At 40.3% G+C, this 24,336-nt stretch overlaps 1 protein-coding gene across 1 annotated transcript; it reads left to right on the top strand.

The window, feature by feature from the left end:
• The first annotated feature begins 11,917 nt into the window (after positions 1-11,917).
• Positions 11,918-20,235, top strand: LOC105937346 (desmocollin-1). Its single transcript, XM_012878619.3, has 9 exons — positions 11,918-12,013; positions 12,178-12,268; positions 12,406-12,614; positions 12,691-12,795; positions 17,388-17,543; positions 18,099-18,240; positions 18,326-18,480; positions 18,599-18,733; positions 19,989-20,235. The coding sequence occupies exons 1-9, from the start codon at positions 11,975-11,977 to the stop codon at positions 20,040-20,042; spliced, it is 1,086 nt and encodes a 361-aa protein (XP_012734073.2). The 5' UTR covers positions 11,918-11,974; the 3' UTR covers positions 20,043-20,235.
• Positions 20,236-24,336: the final 4,101 nt, after the last annotated feature.

Genomic DNA, 24,336 nt, shown 5'->3' with positions numbered 1-24,336 from the left:
CTGTGGTCTTTTCTCAGCCATGCTAATGATGCTACCAGCTGTGAATGAAAAAGAAGCTTTTCCCCCAGTCTAACGGCTTCCTTGGTGGCCAATTGTGCTGAATTATACTGAACTGCGGGCTCCACATAAATTTGACAAGATGCACCTTGGTGTTTCATTCACCATCTCCTGGGATTAAGATAAACATTGTAACTGGGCATTAAAGCCTTGGTGAACAGTCTGCCCCTTTGGGGACTAGTCACTTTTCCACTTTTGTTCAGCATTAAATGCTTTTTTTCATCTGTGCATTATTATATAGTGGATGCAATATGCTGGGTTTCCTTAGACATTTTTTGAATCAATCTGTCTGTATTATTTGATAGAAGTGACTTTGTAAAGTGTCTTGAGATGATGCGAATTAGCTCTAAGTAAATAAACTAAACTGAACTAAATCTAGCAGCCCATTGAAAATTTACAATTTCTCAGTGTTATTTCCTTTAGCCTTACAGTAGCATGGGATATTCTGTATAGACAAAATTAGTCTTGTAACTCTTTTTTTATCAAACCAAAGATTTTTTTTTTTTACTACAGATATTTGACCTCAAGCTGACTTTACCACTTTTACGATAGATCATACTTTTCTTAGGTCCTCTATAAAGCGTGGAATGCCATAGAATGTCATAATTTCTGCATGTGATATAATAAATATGTGCAAACCCAGGTGTCCTATAAGTGTATCCTTACAGAAACAGTGTGAATGTCCTGTTAGCTGTTAGCTGTCAGCTTGTCTGTCTCAGCTGAAGCCCAGTACTCCCTCTGACCAACAGCCATCAGACACAACCCTTTCTGCAGTATAATGCTAATTATGATGACAACTTGCAGAGTAATGTGCTTCAGTCAGGTCTTAATTTATAATTAAATGATAAAGCTACGCATGTTCTAGGTGGTGGGTTATTTGTATATTATAGCATCTATGGGAAACCAAGTGAAGTCTGTGTTGGAGAACAGAACTCTATGCAGAAAGTCTGACAGAACAATGTATGTAATGATTCCTGTCTTTTCCTTCCTGAGAAGCTGCCTTATGCCGTCCCATGATGTCACTCCCTGCTCCTTGTGCTGCTCCAGCAATCAAGACTGAGGGGTTATACTGGCGGCAGCTCAGATAGCCGGAGCTGTTGCACCTGGGAAGAGCACTATGTGTTCCTGGCTCTTCCAGTATGTAACCACCAGATTCTTGAAAGCCTTTGTGTGAAGACGTGCAGAGGGACGCAGGCAGGTGGTAGGTGCGGTGGTGACAAGTGGTGCGAGGAGCATCTTGCGGAAACAGAGACGAGAACCGATTTTCAGTGCGGATAGTGTGTTGGATTAAAGAAAAGCGGTTTTGGCAAAAACTGGTCTGTGACTGGACTGGAATGGCAACTCAGGAAGAAGAAGATGGTGATGATATGGATTTGAGTGGTTGGTCTAATGTTGTTAGTGGAAAAGGGAGCGGTAGATTAAGGCGAGAAAATGAAAGTTTGTTAGGGACATAAGTCAATAAAAGAACTTTGGAAGAAAACAGTTCAGATGAAGGAACCCCTGTAGTTCCGAAGAAGATGATTAGAGATGAATTTAAAGTAATTCTTAAATTTAAAGAAGATGAAAACATTCAGATTGGACCGATTGCATTATCAAGAGCGCTTAAGAAGAAGATTGGAGAAATTTCTTTTGCGAAAACACTCAGATGGAAGTGTAATGATCATCTGTAGAACAGAAGAACAGAAAAACAAAGCTCCCGCTGTGGGAGCCGTGCTCTGTTCTTATAGGGTGGTAAGGCGCTGCTGAATACACTGCAGGTGTCCTGATTCCCAAGATCCTCGCCACTGTCCTTACCCCACAGAGAATATGTTACTGAGAGAGACCCACTACAAAGGCAAGGAACTGAGACTGAGTTTCACATTTATTGGCCTTTACGTAGAAGGATGGTCTGATGCTGATGGAAATGCAGACATTGAGGAGGTGACAGGGTGTTCTCTGCCTCAGACTACACTGGAAGGGACAGAAAACCCAAAGAGAAGACAGTGTGATCAAGGAGTGTCAACTGACAATTCCATCCTCTGCCACAAAAGATGAGTGCAGCATAATACACTTCAGCAGTCACTTCAGATTTCTCCTACACAAAAAAAGAACAGGTTGAAAAATGTAAATCCTTTAAAGGGAGCAACATTAAAATAGAAAAATCGTTATAAAAGAAAACACTTGAATGCGAAAATAGGAGACAGCTAAGATAAAACTCAATATAAATTTCATCAAGTATAATCCAAACAGATGAGGGTGTTGTATAAAGAATATTAAATATTATCCTCTGCAATATTTGGTTATGTGAAGAAAGTCTAAAACAACAAAATAAATTATTTGATAATTTTAAAACATCAGTAATGATGGCATAAATATAAAGATGGAAACAGGAAATAATTTTAGTACAGATTAAAACATCCTAATACATTGTCAAAGAGAAAACTCCATATCCACAGGGGGTATATGGTCTTAGTATGGCAGTATGATTAAAGAAATGGTTTCATATATTAGAATAGAGGATGGATTTATTGGATAAAGTCTAGTCGTATTGCATTAGCATAAATACGACTGATGGGAGATAATTAGATCTGTATAATTGCTTAGAATTAATGTGCGGAAAACACAGCTGTCTAAAATTTTAAGTACAGGATCAAAAAAATAAACTGCAATTTAGAAGATATAAAATGTCTTGTGGGTGGATGGTTGAAGTAAACGTGACATCTTTTAGTAATTAGCAAAATGATACATAGCCTGTGCGCTGAAAATGATAGATACTGTTATTGTAACAGTTAAAAACAACAACTATGCTTTTAGCACCTCAACATAAGGGCACTGGATCTGAAACGTTTCCCATTTGCCCATACTACTTTCAACTACTAGCTGATGCAAGGAAGACATTGCAGAAGATACATTGATTAAAAATTATGAAAATAAGTAAACACACTTAGGAGATGCTCAAAGTGATGAGAATAACGTCATTTATCACACTTGTAGCTTCAACTCCAAAAGGATACAGGCTCTATTTGATGGAAGTGCAAAATTAGCATAACAGCTCACTAAATTAACTAACAATATATAGTAAGTTGAGAGTTGAAGTAAGTTGAAAGTACACTGGCAAAATGCATCCAAATTTAATTCAATCAACTCTTTGCCTGTGGTCGTTTAAGCCAGATTTATTTCATTATTTCCTATTTCCCTATACTGATAAAGAGAAATACGGCCAAGTTCCCTGGGCATCTTTGGATCTGGATGGCAAAGCGATTGCTGAACATGCACAACGTTCTAATAAGAGAATGTGGTGCATGATGAAAGCAGCGTGGCTTACACTTGTTTTTAAAAGCGGAAATTTGCAGCTGACACTGCAAAGTATGATCCATAGCTATGTGTTGTTGCACAGAGAAGAGCCTTTACCACATGGAAAGAGCACCAAGTAGAAGGCACACCTTGGCTTTCCTTCTGCTAGTTGATGAGGTCTTGTGAGAGGAAAGGCGGAGAGCCCCACGACAATGGGTGCATCCCATCAATCAGCAGTGTCAACAACAAGGTGACTTCTACCACCTTGTGGCCAAACTGAGACTTGACAATTATTTTGGGATACTTTCGTAAGTGAACTTTGAAACAGGATATTGTTTTCCTGGTTATTCTTTGCCAAAAAGGAGTGTATATGCATCTGAAATTGGAACTTAGACTTAATTTAGTGTGAGTTCTAAAGTAAATGATGAATTATTGCTGTAAAGACAGCATTAATCTTGTTGAGAACAGTAATAGACCAATTCATTGTTTTTGTTTTGATTTGGGTTTTTTGCGCATGCGCACCTGACTGGTAGGCACAAGGCGAACACAATGGCAGACGAAAAACAAAGGAAACGACGAGTTCTCGACGTTCTTTAGATAACGTATCACAAGATCGTTATAAGAATAAGTTAATGGTTGATGGTATCAGATTGCCAGATCCACACAGCAAAAGCCTGAAGGGACGGAGCGGGTCTGTGAAATGCTGGCCAAGTGTTCCGTACCGCGACATATACAGCTGCCTTATAAACACGCAGGCCAGTACACACGAGACAGCATGAAAGCCATGAAATCACTTGACGGCTACAACTATTTCATATTGGGACATGTTCAGACATGTTTGTGTAGCAGACTGGAGAAGGACACGACTGTGTGCTTTGTGAAAGCCAATGTGTGAAAGCCCCATCCCAATGGGCCAACGGCAGTATAAATCTCAGATCTAAATATTTTTACAGTAGTCACTGTAAAGTAGCTCTAAAACAACAATAGAATATATATTCTGTTACTGGATATATTGTCTTATTAATCTTTTTCACAGACTCATGTCAGAGGGTTTATATACATTGTACATTTATATTATTACGAAACGAAACATGTATATTATTACGAAACGAACGTTTACGTCTTGACTTAAGTATATATCCTAATTTTTAATAAGATAATTATTTAAGTAGAACAATGACTAGTGCAAAATTAAGTTGTATTAACCGGAGATGAAGTGTAGACTGCAAATTCTGTCGTGCAAATTCTGCCACAGTCGATTGGAATTGTCTACCTGCATCCTTTTCCTTGAAATTATCCATTTCTTTCTTTGTCCTTCAATAAACAAAAGAAACGTACATCCGACGACTTGGAATGCCTCTGTGTGCAACCAGGAGCACAACAAGTCGTAGGCATTGTTTAGATTCCAAAAATAAACTAACTAAAAGTACGCTCTAAATCACCCGTTTTGTTAGGTAGGCGAAAACAGTACTGTTTTGCCTACCAACGTGACCCAGATGTTGCTCATGACGTCACGAGTGAATTGGTCTATTGCACTCTGCTGTGTGTTGTGATGGTCTATCTTGAAGAGGTGACTTGTCGGAGTATGAACAGTGGAATGTGCGATGGACTGCCTTGACATCACCAAACAGCTGTCCCATGAAATGAACTCCTGCAAGTAGGTGTTGTGCAATTATACACTGTTTAAAGTTATTTAATGTTTATTTAATGTTTATTAAATAACTCTGTCTGTTAAGTATTGTCTGGTGATAATCAGCTCTTAAGCTGATATCAGGACAATGGTTGAAAGGGATGAATTTGAGCACTAGCGATCTTTAACAGCAAACTCTGTACACACATAAGTTTGCTGTTAAACTTACAGCAAACTGAATATCGACGAAGAAAACGGATTAAAATTTGACCAACGCAGTTACTTGTCCTTAAATTAATGATATCAAAACGTTTTAATCTACCTCTTGTGGGGAAAAACAGTTGGTATTTGGCAGATTAATTTACAAAATTATGGGTGTTATGAACAACATTAAATCCAAAGTTTTTATCCGACGTACGGCTGATTTATTTGTTGTGGTCTCTTGTCATTCACATACAACAATAAACCGTGAGAGCCGACGTGAGTTTTGAAACTGCAAAGCTTTGTTTTAAACGGAAGATCAAACGTGCATCTACACAGCACAGCGTTCATAGACCAGTGTGAAGCATTCCTGAGCGTCAGAAAGCTATGGTGCATTCAGGAGCATGGGACATTTCAAACTTACAAGGAAAGAGGCATAAAACGGAACAGAACTTAACTCATACAATAATCTATTTATCAAGAAACAGTGTGGGCATTCTTACAGTACTGAATGCTCTAAAATTGTATTTCTGTTATTGTTTGATTATGCAGATCTGCTAGCTTTTTATTCTGAAAAATCTATAATATTACAGCAGCAAGTTTTTCAAAAGCCTGTTTAACAGCTCCAAATGGGGCTTCAGATCATACAGTGACAATTGCACTGTCATTGTTTTACAGGGCAGAATTTGCATTTGCTGACCCTTGTTCTTTAACTAAAGATGAATATACAGGAATACAGTCATACAAGTGTCAACACTTCTGAGATAGCAGGGGATGCGTTTTTAGGCAAGGGGCTGCCAAACAAATGCATCCCCCTTTTATGCAACATAAAAATCGTCACACATACACATGAAATTCACAGTGGTAGCTCAGAACATGTGTAAACTTGTAGAAAATGTTAAATCAGCTACAAGTGCATATTTAAACAGCAGGGGATGTTTTTTTTGGCTGCCCCTTGCCAAAAAATGCACCCCCTTATGTTTTTAATCTAAAAATTGTCCCAAACACATGAAATTTACACTGGTAGCTCAGAACACACATGTAAACATGTAGAAAATGTAAAAATCAGCTACAAGTGTCAAATATATATATATATATATATATATATATATATATATATATATATATATATATAGATAGATAGATAGATAGATAGATAGATAGATAGATAGATAGATAGATATATATATAGATATATATATAGATATATATATATATATATATATATATATATATATGTATGTATATATGTAAGAGTCATGGGTACTTGTTGATGGCATAAAAAATATTTCTAAAATCATTAAAAGAGCATTAAATAGCATTAAATTACAGTTACTCATTCCTGTATAAACCCTGTTATATTGACAACTATAAACTGTCCATATTTTCTACTTACCTTCCTGAAGTACTTATCCAGCTTGCCTTTCATGATTGTTATGAATTAGAATGGTGTGCTTACCTTCACAGAAAGGAAGCGGTGGTGTGCTTACAGAATATTACCCAAACTTGAGTGACCTTAAGCAGCATCAATGAACAAGAGATCAGACTTTTGTTTATCTTGAAAAGCTGCACAATCTGTTGATTAGAAAAATGAAAACGTTATTCATATACCAAATTTTATTTCACAAATGCTTTAAAGCCAATGTTTTCATTAGCTCTTAAAAGTTACAGCTTCATTCTAAAGCTAACTTACATTTTAAGGTGACAAGCTTGAATCAAGAGCTTTGACTTGTTTAGTTTAGGCTAAAATGTCAGGCTAAAGTAGGCAAAGAAAAAATATGCGTTCTTACATGTGTCAGAGGCACTCCTCTGGTACGCCGCGGTTTGGCAGGAATCGGAGCAATGGGCTGTCCTTTTTAGCCATCCTCTCCACTTCATGCAAAAATGTATTTGGAATGCCAACTTTTTCTACTTCTGTTTCTTCTTTTTCATGTTAGAAGAGTGTGAATGAAGGAGAGGGGAGAGAGCATGAGAGTGAAAGTACCTTTTTTCATATCTTTTCGTTTCACTGGGTGTGCTGTTTATATTATTGGTTTATTTGTTTTTTGGGATTACTTGATTTGAGTGTTCACGGGTTTTGTTTGGGGCGTGGCTGTCAGGGCTGCCTGGGTGGCTAGCAGCTGATGTTCAGCCGGAAACTGGAAGCGAGGTGGCGGGAGTGCCCGCCGCCGATGGAGAAGAACCTGCTGGGATGGCAGGAGATTCTGCCACTGCTGAAGGTCTCACAGAGGGCTGTCCCCTCAATGCTGGAAAAGCGTTGGGTGCTGTTGGAGGGAAGATGTTGATTGAGGGGTGTGTGAAGACCAATCAGGGTTATATGGTGTGTGGTATTGGGGAGGATCTGTCCACGGTTAGTGGTGGTGTGGAGGAGGAGGAAGGTGAGCGGGGAGGAAAGGTGGGCGATCAAGAGCATGTGGAGATCCGGACCAGGAACAGGAGGCACGGGAGGAGGATGGAGGAGCGAAGGCTGAGACTGGAGAGGCTTTGTTGGGAGCTGAGGCAGAGGTAAGGGTGGAGGAGGAGGAGGTGATGGAGCAGGAAGCTTCGGCCATAATGAAGAGGAGGAGCAACAGGAAAAACGTTGTGGCTGTTGAGCATGCTAGTAAACAGATCGGCAACATGGCTGCTGAAAGAAAAGAACAGTTGAAAAGCAGTGACAGCGAGGACGGTTTTTCCGACTCCAGTGAGATATCACTTTCACAGGTTGGCAGTAATGAACCCCGATATCCTGTCGGGTCATTTTTGTCTTTCATTCAGCAAACTAAAGGGCTGAGGGGACTTAAGGTGGAAACATATTTTGCAAACTTGAAACTGTTTTATGCCTCAGTCAGATATTACGTCAGGAAAAAGGAAAAATCAGGCTTCACTGATCAAGAGATTTTCAGACTGAAAAAGATAATGGTTAAAGTGAGAAAGCAACTTTAACTTAATGGCACGCACTAACTTTGTATTATTATTATTATTATTATTATTATTATTATTATGATTGTTGTTGTTATTGTTATTATTATTATATTGTATACCCAGATGGACAGACACTTTTAAAAGAGCATCCCTCAATCTCAATGGGGCTAGAGAGGCTTTAAAACGTCAAATGGTCTACCAGACACTTAACCATAAAACAATTAGTGTTTTGTATGCACAGAAAACTCACAGTGATAATTCAAATGAGGCGTAATGGAAATAGGAATGAAAGGGGGAAGTCATTTTAAGCCATGGCACCTCCCAGAGTGCAGGAGTGGGCTTCCTCTTTTTGAGAGCTTTTAATCCTCATTCAATTGAAATACAGCACATTGTTAAGGGTCGATGTCTTTTAGTCCGAGCTGGATTTGAACGATTTAATATGGTTTTTATTAATATTTATGCTCCATGTGCCAATGCAGAGAAGATACGTTTTTTAAAGAAATTGGGGAGAAGTTGGGGGATTGCGGGTCTGAGGATTACGTTTTTATAGGAGGGGATTTTAATTGTACAGAGGACGATTCCGTAGATCGTAATCGTGCAGAGCCGCATGTAGCAGCTCAGCGCGCTCTGAAGCAGCTGGTCTCATCACATGGCCTGGTGGACGTATGGAGGAGGATGCACACAGGCTCCAGCCAGTACATGTGGTCCCACATGAAAGAAAACCACATTTCACTAGCTCGTCTTGACTGGTTTTAAACATCATTTTAACGTGTTTAAAACTTGCCACATTTTGCAAGTAGGTTTTACAGATCATTCCCTGGTTTTAGGTAGTGTTTTTATTAGAAACATTTTACCTAAGAGTGTTTACTGGCATTTTAACTCAGTTTTAACTTATGACGAAGGTTTTAAGGAGATTCTGAGTTATTTTTGGACTGGTTTTAGACAACTGAACAGTGATTTTATCTGTCTGCAACAGTGGTGGGACTACGGCAAAGTTCAGATAAAACTGCTGTGTCAGCAGCACACTGTTAATGTTACTCGTGACCTCATCGGATCTATAAAGGATCTGGAGATGAACATTGTGGAATTAAAACGATTGTGACTCTACTGGAAACAGGGAGCATTTTGAAGCTCTCAAATCTAAAAGGCTAGTCTTAGCAGACCTGCTGGACACAAGAGTTCAAGGCGTGTTGTTAGGTCTCCGATGCAAAACATCGCAGATATGGATACGTCATCCAGCTTTTTCTTTAACTTGGAGAAGAAGTGCGGGCAGCAGACGTTGATCCATTCTCTGCAGTTGGACACAGGGCAGCAGTTGAGTGAGCCGGGTCAGATCAGGGAGAGGGCTGTGGGTTTTTACTCTTCATTGTTCAAGAGCGAGTATAAGGAAAATGATGAGTTGTCAGGGGAGTTCTGCAGCAGACTGCCCCAGGTCTCAGTGGAGACCAACACCCAGCTTGGGGTGCAGGAGCTCCACACAGCCCTCCAAGGTATGCTAGCTCGGAAGGCTCCGGGCATTGATGGGATCACTGTAGAGTTCTACAAAGTCTACTGGGACATCTTAGCAGGAGACCTGCTAGATGTCTTTAACGAGAGCCTGGCGACCGGTTTGCTCCCGACGTCTTGCCGCAGGGCAGTCATCACTCTCCTCCCAAAAAAAAGGGAACTAGCAGGAGATTAAAAACTGACGCCCTGTGTCCCTTCTGTGCACCGATTATAAAATTCTCTCCAAGGCCCTGGCAGCCAGGATGAGAGGAGCAATGGAGCAGGTCATCCACCGAGACCAAACCTATTGCGTCCCCAGCAGGTCAATGGTGGACAATATCCACCTGATTCGGGATGTTTTGGAAGTCTCCAGTTCATTGGGTCTGCAGACAGCCATGGTCTCACTTGACCAAGAAAAGGCTTTTGACCGCGTCTAAACACAGCTTTCTATGAGAAACTATGCAAGAGTTTGGGTTCGGCGCTGGTTTTATAGCCAAGATTCAGGTGTTGTACAATAACATTGTGAGTGTACTGATAATCAATGGTAGCCAGTGTGCACCTTTTGGAGTGTGTAGAGGCGTTCGACAGGGCTGTGCGCTCTCCGGAATGCTCTACGCGCTCTCCCTGGAACCCCTTCTCCGGAAAATACGCTTGAGTGTTTGTGGTCTGGTCTTACCTGGTTTTAACGCTAATTTGGTTTTATCTGCCTATGCCGACGATGTCGTTGTTTTTACAAAAGACGAAAAGGATGCTGAGACGTTATGTAATATCACTGAAAAGTTTTGTGTCCTGTCTGCTGCGAGGGTGAACTGGGGAAAGAGTGAAGCCTTCACCACGAGTGAGTGGCATGGCCGTCTCCCAGTTCTCCCTCAAAATCTTCCATGGAGGAGGGATGGTTTTAAGTATCTTGGCATCTTTTTAGGGGATAAAGCTTTGGTACAAAAGAATTGGGAAAATGTTGAGCAGCAAATAAAGAACAAACTGGCTAAGTGGAGATGGATTCACTCCCAGCTTAGAAGAACCTCTGGTGTGCGGAGCGAGACTGGACCTCTGTGACGGTACTTTGCCGGGTCTGTCAGAGACGTTGTGCAGGTCCGGCACGGCGACTGTGAGAAGGCTGGTGGAAGCAGCTGGACCGGATTTCAGCAACATCCAGGCAGTGAGTTCACTGCTGGGGTCCGGTCTGACAGGCAGATACGGCGCTTCCTCGATTGGGTGAAGGAGAGGATGGCAGCCAAAGAAAGACATCTGCTGCAGCTGCATTCCACTGGACAATGTGAACCTGACCCGACAGACCCGTTTCCAGACGTTCAACTGGACCCTGATTTCACAGAGGACAGTGGCCCTCTCTTATATAACGTGGCCCCCAAGATGACCTTGTGCACTACAAGCCCACAGATGCTGTACAAGATTAATGTAAAAATAATGAATAAACGGACTTTGAGAAACAGACCTGTCAGCGTGTGGAGAGACAAGCTCGGAGGACAGAGGCCCCAATGGAGAACTCTTTACAAGCCTCCGGTGAGGAAACGGACTGGTGACCTGCAGTGGAGAATCCTCCATGCTGCTATTGCCACAAATTCTTTTTTATCGGTCATCAGTCCTGGAGTTTTAAACGTGTGTCCGTTCTGTAGTTGGTCTGAGAGTGTTTTTCATGTTTTTATGGAATGTGTCATATTGATGGTTTTTTTTAGTCTTTTGATGAGATGTTTCAGCCTTTTTGGTGTGGTTTTTACAAATGCTGGTTTTTATCAATTGTGTGCATTACAGCAGAGCCACTAAGGCAAAATCTCAGATTTTAAACTTTTTAATTGTTGAGGCAAAAATGGCAATCTACATATCTCGAAGGGACAAGTTGCAGGCTGGACACCATCTTGATGCTGTGGCTCTGTGGAAGTGCAACGTTAAAGCCAGGATTAGGCTGGAGTTTCACTTCCACAGAGCCACACAAAACATCAATGATTTTATGCAGTTGAAGGGTTTTAATAATGCGACGTGTCTAAAGAAGGTGAACTCCAAACTAACAAGCTCCTTATTTAAGTATTTTATATAAATGACACTTGGTTTTAACTAAAATGTTTTATCTTTGTGATGTTCTGTAAATAAAGTTTTGTTAAAAGTAAAAAAAAAAGTCTTCGTCTTAAATGATTCAGACTAAAAGCTTACTAGCGCCAACATCTGGATAAAGTTATCACATTTATACAATATAATTACACGTTTATACAATATAATTATCATGTTTATACAATATATTTATCACGTTTATATAATATAAGTTTGAATTTTTTTTTCAAGTGACAGCTATGGGCTTCCATACATCAACTAGAAGCCAGGCGCAAGAACATTTGCCATTTGTTTGATCAAGATAGCAACTGTGGACTTTTCCTGAGTCGGAGACAAAGTCCTACTACCCTTTACTCTAAAATGACGAAGGTTTTATTCTGTCCTGTTTACTTGCTGCTGGTAAGTCTTGAAATAGTCTTTTTTTAAAAAAAAAAAACGTTATTTACTTTCAATGCTTTTTCATTATTGTTTTCTCGAGAATGCGACGCATGTAACAAACACGAGTAACCCTTTAGAGAGACGAGCCTGTTAAGATAGTGAAAACAACTTTCTTCCCTCCTCAGATCCTTTCCTCCGTGGAGTCATGCTCTATCCCCGACTCTCTCTACGTCCTTTCGCCACAAACCATCCCAGCTGGATACCACCTCACAAAAGGTACCGCTGCTCTCAACTCTCACCTACAGGCGGTCTGTGTTATACTTCTTTAAATCAACGCATCGGTATGGTTCGGTATGGTTCGGTATTGTTTGCTTTTTTAACCCACTTTCTTCCCTTTGAATGTTTTATCTTAGTTGAAGCTGTCGGCTGTGACCCCGAGACTCTTCATTTAACTGTGGAGGACCCTAGTTTTACAGTAAAGAGCAACGGGGTTTTAGTAGCGCTCAGTCCGGTCTCTGTGGCAACCAGCGGGCGGACATTTTCTGTCAGGGCTCAGGATGGCAGTGGGCCGGGCAGTGAGATGGAAGTTCACCTTGTCAGCGGTACAAAGCAGGAGACAAATGTAAGCGCACTGAACAACAACAGTTTTAAACAACAACATCAATAATAATACTACTAATAATAATCTTACGTTATAGGAAAAGGGTCAGGCCATTTTGAAGCGCACCAAAAGACGGTGGAGTCCTCCGCCCATCCACATACTGGAGAATGATGTTGGGCCTTTTCCTAAAAACATTGAAATGGTATATGAAATATAGTTTTTTTTGTTTGTTTTTTTCTCCGCACAGGTCAACATTTTTGTTCTTCCCTAATTCAAATCTACAATTTTTGTACTTCCCTAAATTCAATTTATATCTGCTTACTTTGCACCAACGCAGCGCTTTATTCATCTCAGGGCCCTGTAGGCGTCATAATGTGGAAAACAAATTTATAGAACTATTTTTTTTAATTCAAGAATATGGGGAAGCTCACTATTTCGAACACAGAGTTGGGTAAATAGCAAATGGTACATGGCCTGTACTTGTACACTGCGTGAAGTCCAGAAGACCCCAAAACGGGTGTTAAGGGTATTAATATGTTTGTAGCTGTTGCATGTACGTACAAAGTTATCCAAGCTCAAACCACACTAGAGTGCCTCGGAGCAGTGGTGTCAAAACCTTTGCCATGCGGGCAAAGCTGGCACGTTAAAAGTAGTCCACCCATCCGTTGTCTACACCTGCTGGTTCGTGCCTGGTCGTGGGGTGAGCTGGTGCCCATCTCCAGCAGTCATTGGGGGAGAGTCGGGGCAAACCCTGGACAGGTCAACTGTCCAGCACAGTAAAAGTGGTGACTTTTTTGTTTTCACCTGCACAGCAGTAAACTATATACACAGTGATTAATGAAACAAAGTAGAATCAGAATCAGACATACTTTAATAATCCCACAGGGAAATTACTTTTGTTACATGCTCCAGATATACACACATTTTTATATATAATTCAATTAAATTTTCAATTCAATTTTATTTATATAGCGCCAAATCATGAAACATGTCTTCTCAAGGCACTTTACAAAATCAAGTTCAATCATATTATACAGATTGGGTCAGATTATACAGATTGGTCAAAAATGTCCTATATAAGGAAACCATTTGATTGCATCAAGGTCCAGACAAGCAGCATTCACTCCTGGGGAACCGTAGAGCCACAGGGAGAGTCCTCTGCATTGTACATGGCTTTGCTGCAATCCCTCATACTGAGCAAGCATGAAGCGACAATGGGAAGAAAAACTCCCCATTAACGGGAAGGAAAACCTCCGGCAGAACCGGGCTCAGTATGAACGGTCATCTGCCTCGACCGACTGGGGTTACAGAAGACAGAGCAGAGACACAACAAGAGAGACAAAAAAGCACAGAAGCACACATTGATCCAGTAATCTGTTCTACATTAGATGGTAGTAGCGGGTGAGCCGTCTTCTCTGGATGATGTCACAGTTAACAGAACGCCTGACCAGGTGTACCTACTATGAAGAAAAAGAGAGAGAGCCAAAAGTTAAAAACTGAAATGACGACAGTCATTTCAATGTAATACAATGCAAAACAACTCTTTAAGTTTTGATACAGCATTATCCGATAAAGATCTACTATAATGGAACCCTCTTTTGGGGGTGGAGAACTCAGTTAGATTAAACTCAAATGTTATTAAAAAATAAACAGATAGGACAGGGTTGTGAGGAAATGCTGTTAATTCTTCACAATCAATGCCATATGTCAGCACAAGGTCTAAAGTATGGAGCCAAGAGTGCGTCGGTTTATGCACATTTTGAGCAAAACCAATTGAATCTAGGATAGTTTTAAAGGCTACACTAAGGCTATCACATTCTGTGTCAACATGGATGTTAAAATCACCCGCTATAATAACCTTATCAGTATTTAACACCAAATCAGATAAAAAAATCTGACAACTGATCCAAAAACTGAGTGTAAGGGCCTGGTAGACGATACAAAACAACAAACAGAAGAGGTTTTATTGCTTTGCAGTTTGGATGAGGGAAACTGGGGGTTAAATGTTCAAAAGAACTGTAGTTATTAATTGGCCTGGGACTAATTAATAAATCAGACTGAAAGATGGTTGCCACTCCTCCTCCTGTTCCCACAGATCTGGGAATGTGGAAATTTGAATAATTGGAGGGAGTTGACTCATTTATACTAACGTAGTCCTGTTGTAGCCAGGTTTCTGTGAGACAAAACAAATCAATCTGTTTATCAGAAACTAATTTGTTAACTAACAAAGTCTTTGGAGGGAGAGACCTTATATTTAATAGACCACATTTAATTGTTTTATTTTTAGGTTCAAGGTGAACCGTATTGATTTTTATTAGGTTTTTATGATTTATTCCTCTTAGATAAGTTTTTGATCTGTTAAGTTTTGGCCGTGGGAAAGACACCGTCTTTCCCACGTCTTTCCCAATATATATATTTACAACATTCCACACAAGGTAATATATATATATATATATATATATATATATATATATATATATATATATATATATATATATATATATATATATATATATATATTAGGGCGGGGCAAGTTAACGCGTTCATTTCGCGTTAACTCATTAGACTATTAACGGCGATATTTTCTTTAACACGCGTTAACGCATGTTGCTCACATGCTTTTATTTTGTGAAGGTCTGTTGCTGCGGTGTAGGGGTTTGAATCAGAACAGTAGGTGGTGATAATGCGCCAATAACCTCGCTGTCAGCCAAGCCTCGGATTCAGAGGAAGAAAGGTGCTGGCCGGAAAAAAACAAAGCCGACATGCAGAAGGCGGTGTTTCCCGCAGGAATAGCGTACCGCGCACGTGACTTCACCATCTCAAGAGCAACGCCCCTTTTGCCGCTTAGGTAGGACATACAGGTAGAGAACGCCCGTAGCAACCAGCTATTACACGCGCAACAGAAACAGCGATATGACCGACTTTATAGCCGTTAAACTTTCCCAAGACGATGTCCCAGGCGCACGGATTATTGGCCGCACTGTCGAAGAACACACCAACCTTCAGCTCAAACGATGGCTTGAGTGTCGAGGGCTTAAAAAACCAGAAACGGGCCGAGTTGATCGAACGGTAAGCTTTTTTTTTTTTTTCCTGCGCGGCGATCATGGCGTCCGTCCAGGGATCGGTATATGTTTAATGTTTGTCTTATTTGAAATGTTTTTGAGTAAGCTATCCTGGTAGCAGGGTATCTTGTTAGCGCCTGCTACCATGATAGCCTATATGTTATCATGGTAGCAGGCGCTTCATTATTAACATGTCGGCCACCAAAATACTCTTACCTGTTCACTACTTGATGTCGCTGGAATTGGGTCAGGATGTTCTTCGGTTGGGCCCTTTCCTCCAACAAAATGCTTGCTACATATGTAGTAGGTGAATTTGGTAACTTTTTCCGGGTTGAACTGTTGTGTAGGCTGACAGCACCGGTGTACCCAGCGCACACATTTCTCCTTGGCCGTCTTGAAGAAAACATCCTTCATATGCGGCCGATCAGTGTACCTCGAGTCGCTGTTGCCCGTTCCAGAGCAACAATGTTTAAAAACCATGGTCTTAGATTTTACCGAGTAAAGCCAAGGGTAACGCATGTCTCTTTTACAGCGAAACAGCGACGGACTATGCAAGCTTGCCCTACTGCGTACCACGTGATTCTTCCAGCATGGAATATGACAGAAACAAGTTAGTTGTAACCACTGCCAAGTTAAACTTTGGTATTGAACATAAAATGGTAATGCTGCTCCCTGCTGTTACCTCAGAAATTGCCTGTTTTTGGTAGATTTTTTTCCCCATAAAGAGAATTCCCTGTCAGTGGCAATAAGCTTTAATTTATTATTATTGCTATTTTTTGTTTTACATGTTTAAGTTGAACTTTACACTAAATATATGTTACTGATAAGTGCTACAAATGTTACAACACTTTTGTTCATATGGCAGCAGAACATTAAAATAAAAGTGCTCTTTACACTACTTTTGAATTCATTCTTGGAGTTTGTAAATACAATGTGATTAATCGCGATTAATCGCGATTAATCAGGGCGATTAATCGCGTTTAAATATTTTAATTGTTGCCCAGCCCTAATATATATATATATATATATATATATATATATATATATATATATATATCTTTTAATGAAACTCTAAAAGATTAATTCTTGTGTTGGATCTAACATTTTTAGTTTTTATGGTTTCAATCTGCACTAAAAACTCTTGAAGTGCTGCCAAGGGCCACACAAAATCTTTCCGAGGAACACAAATTGCTTCCTGGCACTCATGTTGTACATCCCTGCCATACAGAAAAATAAACAGAAAACCATTTGGTTTGTTTTCAAGGTTTTGTCTTCCATCTTGACTTAGAATTTCGTAGCACTTACTGCAGGTAAAAGTAATGACAAAAAACATTTAGACAATTAGGAAAAATGTTTTTGGATTTAAATCTATAACTGTAAACAGTCAAAGATCAATAAACAACGATCATCATAATCAAGCAAGCTTCTCTACAAGAGTTACATTCAGTAGTGCAGCTGTGCTGGTAAACAGGACACAATGTGCACATTCAACCCGATTTTAAAATGTAGGCGCAGCATTTATCGAAGCTCTCATTGAATCAACTATGGAAAATAGTTTGGACTTCAAAGTTACCCAATTATTCTTAATACCCAATCGTATTAAGAGTAGTGTGCAAGCATCACCGATTATAATTAACCTATTAAAAATATATGGCTAGTTTTAATCACAATGTTAATTAATGCTCTTGTAAAGTTGCTACTTTGTATGTTTATTTTTGTTTGTCATTTATAGATTGTGTCAGATTCAGGAGTGAAATATGATGTGTACTACACCATTGACGGGCCCGGAGTGAACCAGTACCCGCGCAACATTTTTAGCCTCGACAAAGAAACTGGGGTACTGAAAGTGCACCAGCCAGTGGACCGTGAGGAGTTTCCAACATTCATAGTAGGTTTTCTAGAAAGGAAAATCTCAACCTGCTGTACTAACTTAATGTTATGTTCCTTCTCTGAACCATTTACATTGTTTTGTCCCCTTTTTACAATAATTAGTTTGCAGTTAATTTACTAGCTAGTTGTTTTATTTTAAATGAGATTCTATAAGCAGTACAGTACAATGTAGCAAAAATGCAAACTAGGTTGTTTCTCCTGTTTCTTATAGATGAGACTGCAACAATTAAATGTAAGCAATTTACAAGGCAAAAAAAGCCAGAGGTTTCAAAGAGACACTTAAGTCTCATTACGCTGCAGGTTCACATTACAAATTTTACACAAGAACCATATTCTTTATTTGACCATGACCAGATGTAGGGTAAAAAAATATGGCACCTTTCATAGCCTCAGTTTTCATTATCAGTTGCGACAGTGGATAATACAACCTTTTCTGATTTTTAAAACATTTATTTTTTTAATCTGATGCTGAAAATTAATTCAGTTAGTAGATCCCCTTCATGCATGATTGTCACTGATATTTGTTAATGTTTCAATATGTGTGCATTCACAGCTAATAATCAACGCTTTGGACAAAATTACCAATCAGCCTAAAGACATACCTTTGGACCTCACTGTATCAGTGGACGATGTAAATGATAATAAGCCAGAGTTTACAGGCCATCTTGCGTTTTCTGTGCTCGAGCAAACCGCAAGTAAGGAGCAGCGAGCACCCAACAGTCACGTTGTATGAAAGGCGTACCGAAAGCATCCCCTGAATAAACACGCTTTTCCCCATAGATTTGGTGGTGGGGAAAGTGGAAGCCACGGACAAAGATGATCCCTACACAGACCACGTGAAGATCAAATACACGCTCAAAGACGGGTTGGAATATTTTGCCATCAACCCAGATACGGGCGTTATCACCACAGTGTCAAATAAACTGGACCGAGAGGTGAGCCCTGTAAACTCTTAACAGATGATTGACTTTGTTTCTTGAAGCGTCAAAAACTGGTTTATATTCGTCTCCTATTTCAACACGTGATCTTTTTCTTGTCATGTTTTATTTCAAGACAAATGACACACATATGGTGACTATAGAAATCAGAGATTTGAATGGGGCACCAAATGGTCTTTTTAACACCGCGACGGCCACAATCACCTTGGTCGACATCAATGACAACCCACCAACTTTCAACCAAACATCCGTAAGTGGTTACAGCATGAATAAACAAATTAGAAAAGTAATAATGATAATACATAAAAGAATGAACAAATGCATAAATCTGTCTAAGAATGGGCTTTTATGGGATTCTCCCTGTATGGCTACGCAACTTACAAACGTGCAACACACAAATAAAACATATTTTAAACTATAATTATTTGACCCACCCATTTTTTTTATCTGGCCTGGACAAAAAGCAATTTCTGGCTACGCAACTGGCTGTGATAGATGGTGAGTTTGACTACAAGTTGTTCCCCGACTGTGTGCCATCGTAGGGTTGAAATCGAGGAGAATAAACCGCCCCAAATACAAAAAAAGAAAAAGAGAGAAGACTGGCGACAAATCAACCTGAAGCCAGACGCAAGAACATTAAGATAGCAACTCCTGTGGACTTTTCCTGGGTCGGTCCAGAGACAAAGTCCGACTACCTTTACAGGTCTCTGTGGAGTCACCGATTCTCTCATTCCAGCTGGTTACAAGCTCACAAAATGTACCTCTGCTCACAGATTGACTTGTAGAACTTTGGCTGATACGGTTATGATAAATAACCCCTTATCACCCTACAAAGAAAACCACACAAACACAAGTTTAGACTTTTCTGCAGAAGAGGAAGAAATAGCGCCCGACGGAGAAAATGCTCCCTTGAATGTCTGTGCACTGCTCCTGCCGGGACATTTGTCTCCTCTGCCTTTATTATCAAACTTCGAAGAGGGGAAAGGGGGATTCAGGAGTTCACAACATGGGTGTCGGCACACAGAGGGGTGTAGGATTAACATACACAGCTGGATAAGGCAAGAAATTCCTTGTCTGGGAGAAGCATTTATTCTTCCTGTTTCAAGTTAAAACAGTAGAACATCCCTGAAAGCCAACTCTTAAAACGGGCTAAATGCCTGTAACTTAATGAAAATAAATTGATTACATTCAAATTTATCTAATAATTATTTTTTTATTATTTTATTATTATTATTATTATTTTATTTACAATTGAAGCTTAACTTAACCTACTTCAAGTAATCATTTCTTGCATGCTGCATTTTCAATGAGACTGTCATTTTGTTTAGCATTTAACAAGGTAAAACTTTAAACTATGGGCTGCATTTCTTCAAGAGGGATTTTTGAAAGCATTTGATATTGAAACATTACATTTCATATTTAGCAATCATAGATTTTAGGCATGGGATTACACAAGCAGTAAAAACACTAATAATAATAATAATAATGGGTGTCATTATTTTCAGCAAGAGGTGCCACCAGGATCCTCAAAAGAACCAGGAGAGGAAGTCCATACTTAGAGGAACAGCATCCTGGGACATTGCTTTTTGCACATTCTTTAAGGCAGACATAGCTTCAGTAACATGATTTTTATTAGCATCAGAAATATATGTACAGCAAGATATTTCAATCATTGCACATACGCAGCCTTGACTAGCAGTTAACATGTCCAAAACCATTCTGTTTTGCAGTACCATTAAACGCATTTCACTTAATTGTTTGTTTTGTCCTTTATTCATGTCCATCGTCATGTTCACCAGGGTTTTTATTCTGTAGTCCAGTGTCTCAATCATCAACATAGATTTACCAATTCCAAACCACGGGAAAGGTGAAAGTCCTATTTTATTCGCTGTGCTCCAGCATTTATGTTCAGAGGGAACGTTGGAACCCCAAATTGGATCATGGGGCTGGAACAATGAGCTGGAGCTGATCTCTCTTCTCCTATTAGAGGAATGATGATCCTTTACAGCCTGAGCTGAGATGATGACGGTGTGGTCAGAAAGAAACACAGGTGCCGGACCAGTTTACAGGCAACGACTGATAGATGCTGTCTCCTCCACACAGGAACCAGCCACCCTCTGTAGGAAAGTTGACTTGTGGTTTCCAAGTAGAACAGCTAGGGAGGATGCCGCAGACAAAGTCAGAGTAAAGGTCAGTGATGGTACTCTGGCATCCTGCTGCATGTCCTACCTTCACCGTATCGTTCCCTCTAGGTGAGCGAATACACACTGGATGTTTCATTCCTTTAAACATAACAGCCTTCATCTTGGTGGGATAACCTGTAACTTTGCTGTAAGAGAACAGTGACGACTTTTCTCCATTGCACAGCTGTTCCATCATAATCTTCCCAGTCGTGGCGTTCATTAATTGAGCAGGCCTAAACTGGAATGCATATGATGCAAAACAAATAGCCTGTGAGATGTTCATGGTGAGCAGAAGCAGGAGCTGATGTGTCTGATGTTAATAAGGGACTCATTGGGTTCCAGGCTGGGTTGTTGTCCGGGGAGGGTGATGTCCGGGGTCCAGGTGCAGGACTGGTAAGCTGTTTCTGGGTTCTGCGGTGTTGGTGGGTGGACAGGCAGGTGGGTACAGCAGGAGGACCAAGGCAGGAGTGGCTTCTGGGTTTCTGTTCTTGGCACGAGGAGATCAGACTCGGAAGTGCGGTAGCTCGGGAGTCCAAGGTTCTGGATGAAAGCAAGGAGTAGAAATTAGGTTATGTAAGGTAAGACTTGGAAAAAATACTTTGTTGGTCATGTACTACGCTGGAAGCGAGCAAGAATTGACGCCCTCCTGCTGGAAAGCTGCTCCTTAAGAAGAGCAGCAATCAGTGGGGATGTAGAGCACCTGCCCGTCACGCCCTGCAGAGGAAGAGAGAGAGAGAGAGCCCAGCCTGCACCCGGCTCTCAGAGTGTTACAGTTTGTGACTAAATCATCTTATAGGTGATGGTCCGGATTATTTTTTCCGCTGTCAATTCAAGAATGTTCACTTGAACAGAGAAGGTATTTTCTCCTTCTCCTCGGCCCATATCTTCTCCATAGTGAACTTACAACTAAAGTTACTTTCAACTATAATTATTTGCCCCACCCATTTTTTTATTTGGCCCGGACAAAAAGCAATTTCTGGCTATGCAACTGCCTGTGATGGAAGGTGAGTTTGACTGCAAGTTGGTCAGATTGTCAGAAGAGCTGTATAAGATTTTGTTGTGGGGTCCATCTTTCAGGAGTTCCTTTTCCAAGTTTTGTTAAGGCAGATGGAGGCTAATAATAACACAACAAGGAAAGGGTGTAACAAACTTATAGGACTTTTATCAAGTTTTGTTATTGTGGCAGAATTTTATCAGCATTTTCTTGAGCTGTAAGCAAATATGTACATATTAAAATGTATCATCAAAACTGATTGTCAAGGATTCGAAAATATTTTGACTCTTCTAATTTTTGACTAAAATATCTGGTTCTCGAGGCCTGGACCAGAAATGAATGCAGGCATTCAAAAAAGGTGAACTAAGATGGATCGAATAAAAAAAAAAACATGTATAAATAAATATAAAGCTTGTCATTTTATTTTCTCTCTTAAATGCCAGCATAAAAATGTCTATTTCAGATTAATTGGCCAGGGAGGTTTCAGCAAATACCTAGGATGACCATTGCCACCCTCAGTACTTTACAGGATGAGGTTAAGGTTAGTATAAAATAAAACAAAACACACAACATGCAGCAGGTCAAAAAAGGCCATATTTTGGCTGCAGTGCTTGCTGTTCTCTTATGAAGAAAAGATCAACTAGTGCACCAAATTCAATAGATATTAAAAATATCCAATATAAAATACAGAGATTTCCAGGGCACGAAGTGTGTGTGTGCGTGTGTGTGTGGTGGCGGCAGGTGTGGAGGGGGGCCCAAAATGACTGCGTTGTCCCAGGCCTTAGCAAAGCTTTCAGCTGGCCTGGAACCTGAACTAGCCTTTACTTAATTAGATGAAGCAAAAATTGTGGATAAACTATGATCTTAAGTGACAAAAATTGATTTATGTAATGTCCATGCTGATTGTTGTTAATGTTTCCATTTATTTTTGTCCAGCTCACATTTGATTTATCTAAACTGCTTTGTTGTGCTGTGCCATTTAGGCACATCATCAGGTGGACTGTTAGATATTACATGAAGTTACAGGTTGTAGAAGTTTTTAAAAGCAGTTATTGGGAAAATAACAGATGATTCAGAGAGGACGTAACAGATGTGACACATAGATATGGACAAAAGGACTGATAAAGGAAGCGTATGGGGTAAAAGCGGTTCCATAATAAACTTGTACATAAAAGGATAGTTGTGTCCATATTAGTCAGAAGTTGTGCATAAAAAACATTTGTAAACTCATAATAATTTAAATCCCATTCAAAAGATACAACATACAGTTTAAATAGTTACAACTTCAATAACTAATAAATACAAATTTCAAGTTTAAATTTGTGCTTTACTCTTTATGAACACAAACAGTAGCGGCTGCTTGAGAATACGGATTTTTTCTTTGAGAATACGAATTCACAACAGTAGTCTGACGTCACGGTTTCCAAGGCTGGTTAATGGAGCAAAGAGTGCGAAGATAGGAGCCGCGCATGCGCTCTTCAGACTGACCGTCTCTGAATGCAACGCGGCTGCAGATTCATTCCAGACAGCGCAGAGCTCACAGTGGTAAGTTAAACATTCCCTTTTCTGCTGCTGCTGTTCTTCAAAAGTACGTTTTCAGATCGTTTGAGGCGAGAACATTATACTTTTAAGCTTCCCTACGTGGCCTGTTTACAGAGTTAGTGCGTAATTTAAAAAAAAAAGAGTGATTTATTTGTTTTGTGTTTATCAGGCTGACGCGTGTTGCTTTATTAACTCAATAATTGCTGGAATAAATTGTAAATGTCTCCCAAGAATGACAGCATCATATAAAATAGGGCTGGACGATAATTTAATAACAATATATATCAGTCGAAAGACGTGTGGCACAATAAGGGGAAAAAAGGATCGATAAAACAGTGTTTCCCGCAGGAATTTGCTTATGCGAGGTGGACCGACTCGCGGAGGGGGGGGGGGGCTGGACGACACGTTTTCTGCGGACCGACTCGCAGAAAGGGGGGGTGGACGACACGTTTTCCGCGGACCGACTCGCGTAGCGGGGGTATCCATGTGTTTTCTCCATGCCATTCACGCACGCGCGAAAGCGCGTGTTAACGTCACTTTTTTTTTTTTTTTTTGGAATGTTGGCGTGGCGGCCGCCACGCCAAGATAGCGCTGCGGGAAACCCTGTAAAAGTTGGTTATACAGACAGTTTTCCTTTCTTCCTTTTAACCTAGTTGATGCTACAGTCACTGCTTCCTCTCAACCAATCGTAATCGCGGACCCAGGCACGCCGTCACAAAGCGCCGCCCTCTCAAACCACAACACAGAGCACGTGAATATGTCGCAGCAAGGAGCGGCGGGGGATATTGTCCCAAAACGGGGTTTTACTAGTTCGCCAGTCTGAAAGAAATAAACCAGTGATTTGTAAAACTTGCAAGGAACCGGTAAAAACAAAGACTGGTAACGCAACCAACTTGTTTCATCACGTAAGCCGCTCACTACCGCAGCAGCGCGAGCCGTTTTAGCCCCGCGTCATCTTCTTAGGAATCTTCTGGAAGTTCTTCCAAAACAAAGCAGGTACAGCAACTAAACTGGGCTTCCTTCTTTGTGATAAAATGACAAAGCGTCCTGGCGGCATAAAGACATCACGCATGCAGTAACGTGCTTCATAGTGATGGACATGAAAAACCTGGCTTCAAACTCGCCACTCTTGAT

This window comes from Fundulus heteroclitus, chromosome 23, assembly GCF_011125445.2.
Source record: "Fundulus heteroclitus isolate FHET01 chromosome 23, MU-UCD_Fhet_4.1, whole genome shotgun sequence".
Taxonomy (NCBI): Eukaryota; Metazoa; Chordata; class Actinopteri; order Cyprinodontiformes; family Fundulidae; genus Fundulus; species Fundulus heteroclitus.
This window is presented reverse-complemented; position numbering and strand designations above follow the sequence as displayed.

Coding starts and splice junctions, on each gene's coding strand:
- LOC105937346 (XM_012878619.3), top strand. CDS start 11,975: ATGACGAAGGTTTTATTCTGTCCTGTTTACTTGCTGCTG. Junction 12,269..12,405: donor TGGATACCACCTCACAAAAG/GTACCGCTGCTC, acceptor GTTTTATCTTAG/TTGAAGCTGTCGGCTGTGAC. Junction 18,481..18,598: donor CAAATAAACTGGACCGAGAG/GTGAGCCCTGTA, acceptor TTTTATTTCAAG/ACAAATGACACACATATGGT.